Raw genomic sequence first — 16,931 nt, 5'->3', positions numbered from 1 at the left:
AAGAAGATAACTTAGCATTGTTCTTAGGAGGTACCTCTTCCCCAAAATACCACATGTTGGCTATCAGAGGGTTGCCCTGCAAGAAAGGACATCAGAAGGGTGCTCATGCTGCAAGGTGAACAGATATGTTCTGGGGGTTATTTCTAGAGGTGCTGCTTTCTCTAGTCAGATCATGAACAAGATGTAAGTGATTGGGAACCCTGTGCCAATTTTTAGTGGGCTCACACATTTTCAGCAGTGAAGCATCGCATGAAAATCTGGCACCTTTTGACTTTTATCCCTCAGAAGCTTTGTAATCTGCTTGACTAAATTCACAAGGTAGTAATACCATTTTTTTCCTCCTTTCAAAAAGATTATAGATGGAAAGGCATTTTTATTTAAAACGCTTCTGTTTCAACTCTCAAATATCTGAAGCTAAAGGTCTAGTTAAAGATTTAATAGTTCATGTCCAGGTCGGCAGGTTAAAGCTGCAGAGCCACAGGCAAAGCTAGTCTGGACTGGAGGATTTATTGAATGCAAGTGGAGGTGCCTTTCAAGCATGTCAAACCTGGAGAGACTTCTCAGCTACTGGTACCACTTTACATGTCACTGACTGTCTCAGGCCGATGTTTCCACCTGAGGAGCACTGGATGTTTTTTTGGCAAGTTGCTGTTATTAGCTACTCAGTTTCTCACAGGCGCTGCTGTAGATCTGCTTTCTGCCTGCGGTTGCTTTTGTAGCCTGTCAGATGTCATTGGATGCTCCTGATGTGACAGTGCAAAGGTTGAAGCATGACCTTGGAAAGCTGTTATCAACTGGTAGAGCCTCTTAGCCTCTTCTTGGTGGGATTTTCCCCATCCAGGTATTTCAGGTGCCTTTTCGTGGACAGATCGTGGGGACCACAGTGCTAATAGCGCATGCCTGGCCTGTTTGGGGGAAGTATGTGGTGTTGAACGATGGAAGCTAGTCTTGAAAAGCTTACCAGTCATGTCCTGGTACTATAGGTTTAAGGAGATTGTAGCTTTTTTTCCTTTTTTGTTTGCAAAATTTGTAACAGCTGGTTTCTGCATCATTACAGATACTTGCAAGGTGACACGTGCTGTCATTACTGAAGCCAATGATGCAGTTTGTGAGGAAGGCTGGCGTGTGGCTTGCTTTTCTTTGCTGGGAAGAAATTGCACTTCAGAGCATCTTAATTGGGTAGCTCTCCAGAGTATAGCCAAAGCAGCTTACTCAGTATGTTTCTGCAGAGTTGAGAAGCAGGTCAGCAGATACCTTTTTATAGCATTCTTATAACTGCGGGGACAGGGTTAGCATATTAATTTGGAGTGTGCCTCCAAACCGTGACTGGAGAGAAGGCGCTGCTTTCTAGCCCCTCTTGTAAGAAACTGCTGTTGTATGGCAACAATAATTAGCTACAAAAGCTAAGTAATCTCTGTTGTTCTAAGGCAAGGCAATTAATCATTAAATCAGGGTTGGAAAAGATCTTAGGTCATGCAGCGTAGTCCCTGCTACGCTTTGTTGTTTTGCTACAGTTCCTTTTATTGAGAGCATTGTCAAGGCTGATTTTAAATACTCCAAGCACTGGAGCTTCTCTCTTCCTCAGGAGAATTTTGTGCTGCTTAGTAATTCTCACTATAGAGTTTTCCCAGACGTTTAGCCTAAATTTTCCCTCTTCTGGCTCATCTCCATGACTTAGATCCAAGCATAGCATCTGGAATGGCTACACTGCTGTCCCTCTCCCAGCTCTCCTCTCCCAGATTCAGAGGTGTGTTTTTGGCTACTCACCCAGTCTGTTCAATCACATTTTGCAGAGGTGAATCACTTAAGTCCATCCACCAATCTGCTTTTGCCCCTCTGGCTTTGTTGCCTCTAGCTCAAACACTAGACACTCCAATTCCTGAGTGTGCCGCCAGCAATCGAAGCATGTGACAGCTCCCTATTACAGAGCACCATTTCCTTTTTTTTTTTCTAGGTTGCACCATCATTTACGTGGTTTTAGTGGACTTTAGACTAATCCCTTCTTAAGCTGGTTTGCACTGTGGGAAATAACTATAAGCTGCTACCTTTAGTGATGGCTGAAAGTAGAACACCACAGACTGTGACATCTACCTTTCTGCTGTTCTTTGCACTTCTGGGACCTTCCTAATTGCCGGAAGAGTTCATTCTGGAACTTGGTCTCCTACCACTTGCCCTCTGGCTTGCATGCATGTCTAATCAGCTGACTTGTGTTTGAATTCTCTGGTTTATTCCCCTCCCTTGCCTATCCGCAGCTGTTTTTACTGACACATGGGGGTGTCTTTCTAAACCTGCCACTATGGGACAATAGATTTTTTCAGCAGGACACTAACATATGTAATTATTAACGTGAATGGAGTTTGTCTTGGCATAAATCTTTGTAGCAGCAAAAGTATGTATTTCTTTGGCTCAGCGTTTAGCATGGTCTGGTTTGTGTTTCGGCTGGGTGACAAATTGGAGAACTCCTTCTGGGATTTTTCAAAGGAAGTAGGAGCTCAAACGGCTCCTGAAATTCAGGGCTTTCCACATGACCTCAATTCTAGGTGTCTTTTACAGGCTAAGTTTCCTTCATTGCAAGCAATGTCAGGTGTCTGCTGAACTGTACTCCCATGACAGGCTATCACTATGCGGAGTGATGTGAGGAGAGTGTGAGAGGCATAGAAATAAAGCCCAGAGCTACCTTTTTCTGTGCTATATTATGACAGTGCACTTTCTCAGACCTCCAGTTTGTTCCTGCTGTACCGTCAGCTCTCAGCCTGGGGAAAACTGAAAAATGAGGTTGCTCTCTGTGTTAGCAGAGATTAGCCAGTAACGTGGCAAGCATGTATGATAAAAGGCAATCCAGTGCATCTCCCTGGCTGGTGGAGTTTAATGGCACTGAGAATTAAGTCTTTTGTCAAGTGATCTTTTTTACCTGCCCTGATTGCTCTGTAGCAGGGCTTTCTTCTTCCAGGAATCAACACCTAGCATGTGTTCGCTATATAGCTTTCACTAAGGTAAAGGCAGGAGACTTGGGAGATGCTGCAGGGAAGGTGCAGGCACTGGACCAGCTTCTGGCTTTCTAGAAAGTGTCTGGGCTGAGATATGACTAATTCAAGAGCCTGCATGTTCAGACGTGACTGAGAGCTGGGGGTGAAAATAAAGAATACACAGGGGTTCGGAGCTGGGGAATTACAAGAGTGAGATGGCAAAGGGGTGGTGATGGAGAAGCTCATGTGCAATATGACAGACGTGACAGCAGCTGTGTGCAGCCAAGAGATATGAACGTACCTTGGAGGTGGAAGAAGTGAGGAGGGGGGAGAGGCTGAATGAGAGCGGAAGAGAGCAAGGATGCTGGCTGTGACCCCATCAGTGCAACTGGCTCTGAAGCAGTGTGGTGAAATGCTCATAGGAGAAGATTGAGCAGCTTTTAGTGAAAATGGAGTGAGCACAGAGGGGTGGGACTGATTCTTGTCTGAAACTACCTAGAAGCTCAGCAACATCTCTCCAGGTAGTATCCCATTCAGATCTGGCCTCTGCTCAGAGAGAGCACTCCAGGGCAGGCGGTGAGACTGCGCAAAGTCTTGGGATCCCTTTGTACTTCCAGCTGATAAAAAGCTTTAACCCCCCTGTTTCTTCTGTAACAGGTGGCTGTGAAAAACAACATCGATGTCTTTTACTTCAGCTGCCTAATTCCTCTCAACGTGCTTTTCGTAGAGGATGGCAAAATGGGTGAGTGCTTCTGGGTCTGTGGTCAGCCTCCTTCAGCCAGCCTCTGCTCACAGCGCCTAGCTGGGTCCAGTAGTCCCATGGGTGAGACTTGCATGTGCTTGGCCATGACCTTCATGCCAGCACATCTCAGCAGCCTGAATTGATCTGGTTTGGTAGCCTGTCCCCATTGTCCTGCAACTCCAGTAGTTACCAGAACCCAAGTCCTCTGCTCTGATTCTCTCTAGCAGACAAGGGGTGGATCTGTTTCTTTGAGGCTGATTTTTGGGTGTTTTTTTTGGGGGGTGGGTTTTTTTGGGGGGGATTTGATTCACTCAAATGGGTCTAGGATTTGCTCCCATACCACTTTCACTGTAATTCTTGTATTCGTGGTCACCTTTATTAAATTGTTGTTTGAATTGGCTGGGAAGTTGCCTGAAAAGCAGCTTTCACTAACGTAATCCTAAATATGTGGATGTCCTTCCTTCTTGTCAAATCCTGCCTGTTCTTGGTTTGTAAACAGTTCCTAGGGTAAGGACTGTCTCTGGTTTGTGGGTTCCAAAATCCATCAAAGCTTTGCTGCTTTTACAGGGAGACTGAGGTTGTTAAAAGAGCAAATCCTGGATCTGTCCACAGCAGGGTAAAATGTGACCAAAAGATCTTTTTTGTGTGTCTACTTTGTAACATTCTGCGGTGAATTAATTAATGCTACGGTCCTGTGAGGATCCAGGGGTGCTGATCATCTTTCTCGTTTCTAGAGCGCCAGGTCTTCCTTGCAACGTGGAAGGATATTCCAAACGAAAACGAGCTTCAGTTCCAGATTAAAGACTGTCACCTGAATGCCGGTGAGTAGCTTAATTCTACCATGCTGAGAGCACTTTTGATGTATGGTCACTAGACATCACCTTATTAATAGCATTGCCTATGGCTGACAGATAGATTGGTATTGCACTTATGAACAGAACAGCCTTGGATCCTAGGGCTTGTTTCAGTCAAAAACTTTAGCTGGGTCCCCATAAAAGCACACCTAAAATCCCAGAGCTTAGATGTTACCTATCTGTTTCTTCCTTTCATTCTGGACCTTGTATTCTTATTTTCTCTTCTATACTTTGCTTCTCTGCAAAGCTGCTCTTTTAAATAGAGCTGAACACGGTGTTGGGGCTGTTCAGCAATCCTGTCCTGCTACTGTGTGTTTCAGGCAAGGTATTCCAGTCCTGACTTTAACCTACTGCATAATCCTGGGTCAGCCACTTCACCTTTCAGCATCTGCTCTCTTCTTTCTGTTGTGAGAGAGTAACCCTACATATCACTATAAAATGTTTTGACATCTGTGGAGGACAGGCCATGTGAGAAGAGTTTTGGTCTGCTGTTGTTAGCTGCTGTATCGATGCATTTTGATCATACTCTGTCCCGTTTAGCTGTCTAGTTGCTTCTGCAAGCATCCTACTTGTACGTATGACCTTACTACTGCTGAAGGATGAGGGAGTATAAAAAAAGTGGAATGGGGCCAGTGTAGCAGCTTTTGCTCCTGTTCAAGAGGTTCTGGACAGGAGCCAAGTGATTCTACCAAAAGCTGCTATGTTTCACAGAAGAAAAAAGTGTCCCTATTGATTACAAACCCCGTAACCTTTTTATTCGCTCATGTCTGCTATTACACAATGAACACCCTCTTGCTTCAATTGCAGACAGAAACCATGGGTCTCTTTGTACTCATAATTATTACTATTTTGGAATATAAAAGATAGAGCACGCAAGAGGGGAAAAATAGCAGCTGTTGGACCTTATGACTTGATTTCACTGTGGGGGTTTCAAATGAGAACAACCTCTGCGCCTCCCCCAGCCCTCCCTCTGCTCCCGACTGAGCTTGGCATAGCCTCTCCCCCTGCACTGCAGTGCTGCTGCCAGTAATGCCTTCTGCCCCGGCTCTGCCCTTACCGCGCCGTCCAGGGCTCTTTGTATCGCAAATCAAAAACGTTGGTAGCTTCTCATGTTTGGCGCTGGGGTGTTGTGGTGCTGGCTAGCGGAGGATATAGTTGGGAGGGAGAGAGGGGATGTGCGTGGCTGGAAAGATGAGCACTGGCAATCCTGCAGACTGGCCTGTGCTCCCTTCTCTCTCCGCAAGAAAATGCGGAGTGACAGGCAATGCTCCCCGTTCAGGAAGGGTTTGCCATCCTGGCCCAGACTGCTTCCCCAGGCCTGCCCGAATGGGCGATACCAGTGGAGAACATGTTACTAGCTTGCAGGGAGAGCATGGGAATGCCGGGTGGTTTCTCTGCAGTGGTATCCACAGCCATTGCCAGGGCTCAGGTGAGAAGAGGCTTTTCTTGGTGCTTTAGCAAGAGCCCTGGACGCAGTGTCTCTCCTGAGCACAATCTATCACTTGGAATGCTCGGGGGTGTGCAGGATCTGCCAGCCTCTTTGGCTTATGTACGGGAGAAAGTGGGTCATGTTTCATAAACAGATTTCAAACACTTCCATCCACTGAAGCTTCTGTTTTTGTATTTCCGCTGCCGACACCTCCTCCTCTTGCGGCTATACCGGCCGTTTCCTTCCTTGACCACCTGGGCTTCGGCAAGGAGCAGGCCAATAGCTTGCAGAGGGAAAACTAGGGAAATCTTGTGTGCTTGTCGTAGTCCCTTGTATTTTAACTACCGACACAACCCTGACTCAGTCTGCTGCTCACCTTGATTTCATCTAAGCAGTAACATCCTCTAGTACAGACCATCCTAAGAGCATCAAGCCTGTCTGTACGAGGATCAGCAGGGCCCCAAACCCCGTGGAGGGGCTGGGCTTCCAGCAACCTCAGGGATGGAGACTTCTCGCAGTATGGCAAGTGGCTGGTGGTGCACACCAGGGTAGAGGCGAAATAAGCTGAGTGAGCTCTGATGACAGTTGAATCCATCTTGCTACTAGTTTATACTAGAGCGAGGGTGCATGTCTGGCCACGTGCTGCACTAGGGCAACAGTCTTTCAAGATTCACAATCTTGATCATTTAAATCCAGTGAAAATAGCCTTGTTTTAAGGCACTTCCTTTTCTTTCAAGAATAGCAACTCTGTGTTGGGTATAAAATCTTTAGGAACTTGATCCTTGTGAAGGAAAGACTGGTTCACGTTCAAAAGACTCTCTTGTAGGAGATGCCTAAGCAGAATAAAGCTCTCGACCTGAGCTGTCAGCAGTTCTATTGTTCACCAACAAAATACCACTGCATGCAGCTCTCATATCACCATATAAAATAAGGTACGCAACGGCTGCCATGGCAGAGCTACGTAGAACAAAGGCTGCAGATTTCAATGGCTCCTAACTAAAACTTAGGAGGTGCTGGGTTTTTGCAGCCCTTCAGCACAGACGAAAAGCTTCTAAACGCCGCTGGCTCCGCAGAGGTGTGCAGCCACTATGTGAATTGTTATCCCTCCTCTCGCATACGCTCAGATAAGTAATTCATGCCTAGCGTGAGCCCACCCACTTGGTGGCAAGTTGCCGTTGAGGCTTAGGGACGCATCGCGCCATTCATGCTTCGATCTAACCGATTCCAGCCCAGTGATGCGAATTTAGCTGTGAGCTAAAAATACGTCTGCTCCCAGCTGATGTGCCCTAATCGCAGCACTACCAGCCACTTAAATAGAGCCGCGTGGCTGCAGCAGGCGTCAGACAGATGGAGCGGAGCGTGCCGAACAGCATGCGGCTGCTGGGCAGAGGGCTGATCAGGAGTGTGGTCCCTGCACCCTTGGTGCCTGGCTTTTCTTCTCCTAGCTGCAAAGAGCTTTTGCTTTCCTGAGCACTCAGATCCGCGCTGTTTCTGCACCGTGTGAGAAGTGGGGATGAGGTTATGTGCAGACATGCAGGAGGCCTTACCAAGCAGCTAAACGGGGGATGCTGATTTTCTTCAATGGAGAAACTGAAATTTGAATTTCTTTTTCTTTAAACCAAAGAGATAATGGGCTTGGAACAGGGATTTGTAGGGGGGTGGGATTTTATCTGTCAAGAAAGCAGCTTGTGCATTTCTTGTACATCCAGGGCTGGCTGGCTGTCACTGTGCAACAGCCACCTTACAGCACCTCCTGTGTAAATTGCAGGCTTTTCCCCAGGTTCTTTCTTTTGTTCCTTCAAACAAAAAGGAGATAAACACAGTCCATCAGTGAAGATGCTTCTGTGCGAGTCTGTGCTCCCAGGCCTTTGTAAAAGATCCATCCTGTGCCCACAAGGCAAGCCAAATAGGATTGACTGGAGCTTTGATGGTTTGCAACAGGGATGGCAGAAAAAGCTCCTATCCCTGGCTGCTCACCCCATAACAGGGCACAAGTCGTGGCTGCTGCAGGCAGCCCACAGCACTGCAAGCTGAAGCCTAGGATAGGTGCCAGGCTGTGGGGTGAGGAGCAGGTACCCCTAAGTGGTAGAGCTTGCCACTCTGATCCCTGTCTCCAGCATCTTTGTTTTCAAAAGAAGCAAATCCTGAACCCTTGAAGGTATTCCCACAGTTCCCAGTGATTCGGTGAGAAATGAGTGCTTAATTCTGGATGAGGGATTTGGGGTTCAGGTTCCCAGCGGTGAGAGCTGGCACTGGCCTGAGGCAGTTCTTTAGAGCTGGAGCCGTATGGCTGTGGAGGAGAGAGTCTCTCTGGAGTTGTATTGTGGGGCCAAGGTGTACTTGGGATGTGCTGCACATCTTGAATTCGTTAGAGCTGTTTCATGCATCTGCCTCTTAGGAAGGGGTTATGATAGTTCCATGGACGAAAAACAGATTCAGAAATACAACTTGTAATGAAAGCACAAGGTCATGGTTATACCCCAGCATTCTCATCTCTTATCAATCCAGTGCTAAATTAATTGACTTTTGGGTTTTTCTATGAAAATATAAGAATCTAGTGCATGAAAATAGATTCCTAGACTGTTACAGCTCAAATAATCTGGGTGCTGTTGGTGCAGCTATACCAACTGAGGTTCCCCCGCAACTGAGCATGCGCTAAAGCTCAGTTCGTCTTGTTTACACTGTTTTTTCAACATTCTAAGTTCGACTAAATTTTAAAGGACCACTACATTAAGCTAAGATGTGCAAATTGGATTAGCTAAATATTCTTCTTCAGATTCTGCTTACCCAAACCCACAGAGTGAAGGAGGACAAGCTGACTTGCACATGCAGATTGAATGCCATTAAACAGGAGGCAATTAGTTGCTGTGCTGTTCGGCAGTTCTAGGAACTTTGGGTTTGCTTGCTTATTACTGGTCCACAAGTTGGTGTGAAACAACAGCTTTAGTGTTTGGAGTTGAATATGGCTTTACTGGTATGCAGTGGTCACTTTGATTCTCCCCTCCGCCCCGAGTAATTTGCTAATGCTAGAACAAAGAGAAATTGGATTTTCCTGCTGGAACAACCTGGGGGACAGCCATACACAAGCTTCCCTGGTATGGGTTTTTTCTGTATGTGCAAATCTAGTAACCTGATCGTTTTAATAAATTATAGAACCTGTGCATATTACATGTCTTGGAAATGAACGTACTGTCATAATATTGCCCGAAGTGCTTCCCCGCTGGATCAGAGTCTGCAGATGTGTTTGGTATTTGAATGCAGTTCTTGGCTGGATGCTCAGAACCATTCAAGTGTTGCTAGAAATGGCATGGGGATGTTTTCAGCTACCACAGCATAAAATATAATCATTAAATTTTACTTTCTGTTATCCGGTGCTTGTTGCAAAATGTCACGAAGATCCAAGTTCAAAGAAGGCGTATTATCAATCTTGATGGAGTTGTGCATGTCCTTTTGTGAAAACTCCTGTTGTGGCTAATTGGTCGTCTTGGCTGTTTGAGTTCAGAAGTGAAATTCTTGAGCTGTAAGAGTAGAAGATTTAAGCATGTCCTTTGCTTTACCCCAAAGGACAGTGCTGTTGAAAAGAATTGGATTACTTCAGTGCAAGGGAGAAGACCTTGTCCAGCTGTTCTTCCCTGCATGCCTGTCTTTCCATGTGTGCTATTTAGTTGTTGGACTGAGGTAGTGGAAAGAATTCTGTTTAAAAAGAAAAGGAAAACAAACAAAAAAACCAACCCTGAAAGAGGGACTGATGTCAGAGGCTTCCCTGGCCTTGGCGATGGGGATATCTTTCTGTATCCTTACGTTGTGCTTCAAGAGGGTTTTGAGAATAAGCATTGAGCCAAAAGAAGCTGCCCTGCGGAAAGTTGCTTAGCGAGGTCAGATCTAGACTGTGCCGTCTTGCAGAAGGACTCATGTGGCTCTGGTTTGCAGAGTCACCAGACCCTGCATGTGCGGGGGGACCCGTGCCCAGGTAAGCACGGCTCAGCCCTCCTCCTGCCTGCGCCAGGTACTAACCGGGGCTTCGGTGGGTGCTGCGCTCTCGCTCGGAAACCAACAGCCCCGTTCAGATCTGGGCTCAGCTCTCTGCTCCCAGCAAATATCTGCCTTTTTGTCTTTTTTTTTTTTTATAGGCTGTGCTGTCACATGGCATTAGCGGTCCTGCCTTCAGCCAGGCACAGCCTGGCACTGTTGCTTAGCAACTCTGCCCAATCTCCAAAATCCTGACACTTGGGAGCACAGGAGGGATGGGAGCTGCTACCTGGGGAGGAAGGGGGTAGGCTCTCGCCAGTCCCCAAATCTGTGCTGAGAGAGGGGGCAGGAGGATTCGGGCGAGCTGAGCATCAGCACTCCAGCCTGCTCACAATCACTCCAGGTCTCTGGCTGAGACAAGGTATGCTTTGTTAGAGCTTCTTGCATTCTTCAGGGAGTAACTGAGGTCAGACAGGGAGGTAGAAAACAGCCTTTCCTAGGAATTTGCCCTGCCTCAGTTTCCCTCCCTGTACCCCCCTACAAGCACGTCCCTGTATGGAAATCTGCCCCCCAGCAGAGGCAGTGGCTGTTTAAACATTTAAACAACCATGTGTGTGCCATCACATGGTTGAAGGCTTTGACGTAAGAGCAGCTGCTCTGTGGCCCCGTCTTGCCCACTGTGCCCCAAAGCGCGGCTCCCCAGGTGGCAGGAGCGCTCCCCTCCTGCCATCACACCGTGTGATGGGGTAGCGGCCCCACAGCTGCCAAAATTACAGCTTCCTGCTTGCAGCCTTGCTTCCAACCCTGTGCCCATGCTCCCCGGGGAATGCCTTTGCTCTGACAGCATCACCCAGCAGAGGAGGAGACTGCTGCTGGCAGGTATAAAGATTGCTGGAGAAAGTCTTGAACCCTTGCCAGCAATTCCACTTCCAGGATACATGTCCAGAGGGGCTTCAGACCAGTGAGGTTTAACCTCAGCCTGTTAAAACTGGACAAACAAAATCACATTTAATACTAATGTCCCTTGCAAACAACAATGTGCTCTCGGAGCTGCCACTCATGTTGAACACCGTGCCTTCGCAAAGCCCCAGAGGCTGCTCTCGCTGCCGGGGGGGGCATGAGGAGATAGGAGTTTGGGCTTCATCCCTGGTGGGTGATGTCCCTCCAGCGCGGGTCTTTCGCACCTGCGCGCCCTGCGAGCAGGGGACTGTTCTGCATTGCCCGTTTCCCTGACCTGGATGAGTTTGTTGTATAGAGGAGGAGTAGAGATGGGAGGAGGAGACAGAGGGAATGAGGGTTTTTAAGCAAAGGATCTCATTAGTTACTTATATCTGCCAGTTTCCATAGTAACTGGGGAAGAGAGGAAACCTAAATCTGAATGTGTCTGGGTAGCTGGATGCCTGAACCCTCCTCGACCCGCACGCAACTGCTTTGAAGCCTGGGGAGCAAAGGGGTTCAGCCCAGCCACGGGCAAAGGGTCCGGGCTGCCCATGGAGCTGCTCCACAGCTCTGGTTATCAACACTGGCCTGGGGAGAGGCAGTGGGTCCAGGTCTCTGCATCAGTGGGTGGATTTGTGGGCCCTTTCTTTCCTGCTTCTACCATTCCCTGGTGCATGAACACACTCTGCTGTCCCCTCTCCAATCCCTCTGTGCACCAGCACAGACTTGTGTCCATTCTCAAATCCAGCACTGATGCCGGTGGATTTCGGTGTTTGTAGGTGCAGGGATGGATTAGAGCTGCACTGTCGCTTTGTGCCACTTCTCTGCTGCTGTCCTGCTCCTCATGCTCCTTGAAATGGATCCCACGTTTCCAGTCTCTTGGCTTTCAGTGCAAATTGGTTTAAGGCCACTTCTCTCCCTTGCTTTCTGTCGAAGTGCCCAACCTGCTGATAATGGCCCAGCACAGACAGGGTGTTCCACCCTGCCCCAGCAGAGAGCTTGAATGAGTTATATTTCTCCTGCTGGGCACCAGGAATGGGAATTTGCCAGTGATGCTTATCAGGTGTGGAGTCCTCCTCCCTGAGCCTTTCACCCAAAGTGTGAATGTGCCCCTTTTACTGGCATCCAAAGACTGAGGTTTGCTCTGTGCTGTGCTGAGGGACGCCTTGGCATCCAGAGACCGGGTTTGGGTCTTTGTGTTCTGTATATTTGCCTCTGTTTCTGTGAAAGGTCCCTTAGAAATAACGTGTGTCGTGGTTACATCTATACAGGTCTCCAGGTGAAATCACACATCTTCTGCAAATGCTGAGGTCACACAGTGTGTTAAAACTGTATCACAGCCCTATGATATCTAGAGACAGATGTCTGTGGGTTTTTACCATTTCAAGTGATAGCTTAAAAAAAAAAAAAAGAAAAGTATTATACTACCTTGCAGGACATTGGTTTGACCAGAGGTGTCTGTACGTGAGAAGGGGGCAAGCAGGAGGGAGCTGTTGTGGTTGGGACAGGACCTCAGAACCAGGCACTTGAGCGAGCCTCAGGCAGGGATCTTTGTTATTCTCCACCTTCATCTTTGGCTGCCTCCAGGTTAGCCTGCCTGGGGCTTGCTGGGGGTTACAGATAGAGCAGATTCTTCTTACCCTCTGAGCTGCAGACTCTTGGTAAAGGCAGCAAGTCCTGAGTGAGCCAGGGCAGTGAGCAGTAAGTGAAAGCCCTGCAAGACAGGCAAATACTTCACAAGGGATCACAGCCTGAAAGGAGTGAGGTGGGTTCATGGAAGCAAATTGGAATTTTTTCTCCTTGTGCCATGTCTGCTCCTGTCCGCAGGGAAAACTCTGGGACAGAAGTAGCGTTTCCTTGTGCACTTGCATCCTGGGAATGCTTCTCTGGGCTCTCCTGTCTCTGCAGATGATCAATCTGAATTAACAGATGTGTTTTTTCTTCCTTCTCTCTGAAGACACCGTTTCCAGCAAACTGCAGAACAACAATGTCTACACCATTGCCAAGAGGAACGTGGAGGGCCAGGACATGCTCTACCAGTCTCTGAAACTCACCAACGGCATCTGGATCTTGGCCGAGCTTCGCATTCAGCCGGGGAACCCGAACTACACGGTGAGGTGTCGGACTGCGGAGGGCATGTGGCACAGGCTGGGATCCTTCTAACTCCTCGCACGCAGAGCGATTTCTCCCTGCTTTGCCTAACATGCTTGTTTTGGGGGAGATCCTGTTAATTTGACTAGGGGGGTAGGAATGCCCACTGAACTGCAAAAAAAATGAGTAACAACAGAATTGCACTGCTCTGTTACCAGTGAGCTGGGATAATGCCCACTCAGCAATGAGCAGTTACTTGCCAAGGTTACCCAGAGATAAAGCCAAGAGACATTAGTGAGAAAGCATTGCCAGGATGCCCTTCCCCCTCTCATAAACAAGGAAAAATTTATGCCCTGCCGCGTTCCTGCAGCGGAGACCGGCTGTCTGGATGTCAGAGCCTCTTTGGCCTTGTGATGGCATCAGCCTATGGCTGGTGGGAAGGTGTGCTCTGTCCTGCATATAGCTATTCTCTTTGACTTTGCTCCCCTTCTGAGGACCTGTGTGTCTGAGCATCCTGGTATTAGAGGATTTATCTCCTATTGGAAGCTGTTCCAGGAGTTTCAAGAAAAAGCCATGGTCTGGGGACCCGCAGGGTGAAAGCGAGCATTGGAAGGTGATTTAAAGTGTTTGCACAAGGATTGGTGCCGCAAGCCTGGTCTCAGCCTGATCCTTGCTTTAGAGAGGGGTGACAGCCAAGTTTGTGTCCGTCAGGACTGAGCAGCAAATCGTTAAAGTCCCCAGGTTTAGTGCTGTGATTTACAACATAAGGGCAAGCAAGTCCCTTGTCTCAGAGTTTGGGGCAATGTCCCCTTCCGTCATGCCTGCAGAGGCACCTACGTTTGTTAAGGAATCTGGGAACCCCACAGTGGGAGTTTGCTTTCATGTACCTCTCCCTGCTTGTAGCAAGTTCTGAAAAGGTGGTTCAGTGTTGATGATGAAGAAAGCAGTACCCAGGAGAAATATTCTGAGTGACTGTCGTCAGCCACGTCTGTGATCTGTCCAACCCATGCTGTAGGTCAGATGTTTCCAGTTGCCTTCACGGAGATGGTAGAAAGCTCCTGCCTGCCTTTGCACCACCGCTAACCTCTCCTCTCCTCTCCGCAGCTCTCCCTGAAATGCCGAGCTCCCGAAGTGTCCCAGTACATCTACCAGGCCTACGATGCCATCTTGAAAAACTAACAGGAGATCAGCCTGTGCCTCACCCTGCAGAAGGAGGGGGGAGAAAGGGGTCCCCAGATCCTCCTTCACCGCTGGTGCAGGGAAAAGCACTCTTAACTGGAAGCAGCTGTATTCATGTGTAGGATTTCAGTCAAAGGCACTGATTAAACAAGGTAGCAATTAGTATCCACGTGCTAATGATGATAGGGATCAAACCCCTTTGATATTTTTAGCGTCCATGGAGTTTGTAACCACTGCTTTGACTACTCCCACATCCCTCTCGCCCCTCACTCATTGTCCGTTCTCGTGGGCTTCTCCATTTTGTGCCAATGTTCAGTGTTTTCTAAATGGCTTTAGGCGTAGTTACGATTTTGTAAAATACTGCTCATTGAAAAAAAAAAACCAAGCAAAAACCACACGTCAGCTCATTAAAACAAGGCAAAAGTGTCGAAAACATAACACTGCACTTTATTTTATATTTTTATACATTTTTTTTGAGTTTTTCTATTGTAATTGGCTTAAAGGGAAGGCGATTCCAAGGAAGTATTGGGAGCCCTGCAGGGACGTCGGGCTCTAGCAGGGTGAGCGTGGCCTCGGGGATCTAGGAACAGAGCCATCAGTTCGGTCCGTGGAGGCGGATGGAGCCCTAAAGAGAGGGGTTTTTTATTACACTTGTGCTGGCAGACTTAGCTCTGCTTTTGATGGTGTGTTTTCACTCCAACCATCTCCCTGGCTCATTAGCTGCTGATTTGAGAAGTGAGGCTGCTTTTGCGTGGGGAGGAGCTGCAGACCTAGATTGATAACGGGACAGCGGTGGATGAAATGAAGGAAACGAGCCTGCTCTTAGAGCAAAAGGCTCTTGCCAGAGCTCCAGGTATGGTCTCTGCATCCTCCCCCATTTGCAGACCCTCTTCTTGTTCTTTCCGTGCCTGCTATGGCCAAACTGCCTTCTCGGCCATCCCTGAGCTGTGCCACCTTCACCTGGCGCTGCACTAACCCCTGGCACTCCCCGAGGCTCGCGGTGGTAAATCTGAACGTGGCAGTGCTGCTTCCCCACCGGGGCTGCAGGCACCAGCCGTGCCCCTGTGGAGAGGGGCCGCTGCTGGAGGTGTCCCGGGGTGCCACGGGGAGTGAAGCGGCTCTCCCTGTTCCCATCCTGTCCCCCAAAACCCTGGCTGTGGCATGATGGGGGATGGTTTGGGCTTGGCGGTGTTTGCACCCTGCCTGCCTGGGGGCTTCGGGTCCGGCTGGGCTGAGAGTCAGGCAGATTGTGGAAGTGTTGCTTCCATTTGCAGCTTGGCTCTTTGTGCCCAGAGGCACAGAGTAACAAGAGCCAGTCGGGTTCCTGCTCTCACCCCCCTATCCCGAGCAGCCCCATGCCCTGGCCTCTCTTTTCCGAACTGTCCTTATGGCCAGGACTGCTTCCCTTTCCAGTCTGTGGCTGTGGACTCGCCACATTGCAACCACTAAGTGCTGCGGCAACAGCAGTGAAAGCAAAGCCTCTTGCATGTCCTTGCTCCATCCATAGCTTGTCCTGCTTAAACCAAGCCACTAACCAGAACGGCTTCGCCCTCCCCAGCATGCTTTGACGCCATCTCCTCCCCAGCGAGCAAAGCTCTTATGCATAGCAACCCCCGTGTTGTCTTTTTAGATGCCACATTCAAAGTCAATAAACATTTTATGGTGGGAGATGGTTCATCAGGGCTTTGGCACTGTCTGCAACCAAGAAGCCAGTGCTGGGAAAAGGTCACAACACCCTGGAAGAGACTCCAGCAGGGCACGGGAGCTGCAGGATCCCGAGGAAGGTGGTGTCCCTGTGTAGGAACGCCTGTGCTCTGGCTGGGGAAAAAGTGGGGCAGAGCTGGAGCAATCCAGCCCTTGAGTCCTGCCCACGTGTGCTGGGAGGTGATTTGCTCCCAAGCCCTGCGGGTGCACTGCAAAAATCATTAACAGAGCAATTAAGGAAGCACCGGTGGCACTGAGTGCGATGCTGTGTCAGGGCAGAGAGGAGATGGTAGAGGGTCAGGAAGAAACACTTAAGCCTCCTCCACTAAACAGCCGGTGTAGCTTTGATGTGGGGAGGGGTTGCTGAGCACCCCCTTCTCCTGCCAAATTTCTTCCCAGCTTTTTGGGCGTGTAGGTGTCTCTGCGCTGCAGGGCAGAGCCTGGGCTCGGTCGTTGGTGTTTCGCCCTCCTCTCCCGCCGCGCCGCTCATTCGAGTGTTCGCCGCGTAGTTGTGTTGCTCTTCAGGCTTTACCTGCCGTCCATGTCAAATAAACTCATTTCTGCGATGCTGCGGCTGTGTGTGGCTCTCTGGGGCTGGGGAGAGGATCCCATTCCCCTGCTTTGGGCCCTGCCCATGGGAGCAGGCAGGGCTGAAGGCTGGATTTGGTGAGAAGGAGGCTGTTTGCTCAGCGGGAGCCTTTCGTCCTCTTTTTACCAGCCCCTTCTCTTCTACAGCAGAGACCCTCCAAAATAGGGTCTTGCAGGGAGAGGAGGTAGCAAGCATCCTCAATTCTCTGCCTCTGGCTGCTGCTCTCTTCTCATCTCGAAGGGCAGCAGGAAAAGGACCCTGGCTTGCAGGGGCCACTGGCACCTCAGCACGGACAGCCTCTGAGAGGAGCAGAAGATGGATGTACCCATTTAGCCCTTTCTGGGCCCCAGGTGGGCTGTGTGCAATGTGACCTGTTTTCCCTGCAGTGAAATGATGAAATTGTGTGAGTTGGTGATGCGTTTGGATTGCTCTGGACTGCTCTGGCCTGGTGCTGGCATTTTCCAGAGGG

At 49.0% G+C, this 16,931-nt stretch overlaps 1 protein-coding gene across 5 annotated transcripts in view; it reads left to right on the top strand.

Moving 5' to 3' along the window:
* Positions 1–16,431, top strand: part of AP2B1 (adaptor related protein complex 2 subunit beta 1) — an 80,163-nt gene extending 63,732 nt beyond the window's left edge. For 2 of the 5 annotated variants that reach the window (XM_059829083.1, XM_059829082.1), the window contains 4 exons: positions 3,624–3,708; positions 4,443–4,529; positions 12,857–13,011; positions 14,095–16,431. In XM_059829083.1, coding sequence (XP_059685066.1) covers positions 3,624–3,708; positions 4,443–4,529; positions 12,857–13,011; positions 14,095–14,169 — 402 coding nt within the window. In that variant the 3' untranslated portion in view covers positions 14,170–16,431. Of the gene's footprint in view, positions 1–3,623; positions 3,709–4,442; positions 4,530–12,856; positions 13,012–13,484; positions 13,494–14,094 lie in introns of those variants that run through there. The other 3 variants (XR_009484460.1, XM_059829084.1, XM_059829086.1) reach the window with 3 other exon arrangements.
* The last annotated feature ends 500 nt before the right edge of the window (positions 16,432–16,931 follow it).

Source organism: Gavia stellata, chromosome 25 (assembly GCF_030936135.1).
Source record: "Gavia stellata isolate bGavSte3 chromosome 25, bGavSte3.hap2, whole genome shotgun sequence".
Taxonomy (NCBI): domain Eukaryota; kingdom Metazoa; phylum Chordata; class Aves; order Gaviiformes; family Gaviidae; genus Gavia; species Gavia stellata.
The sequence above is the reverse complement of the archived record's forward strand: the minus strand, read 5'-3'. Positions and strand labels throughout refer to the sequence as shown.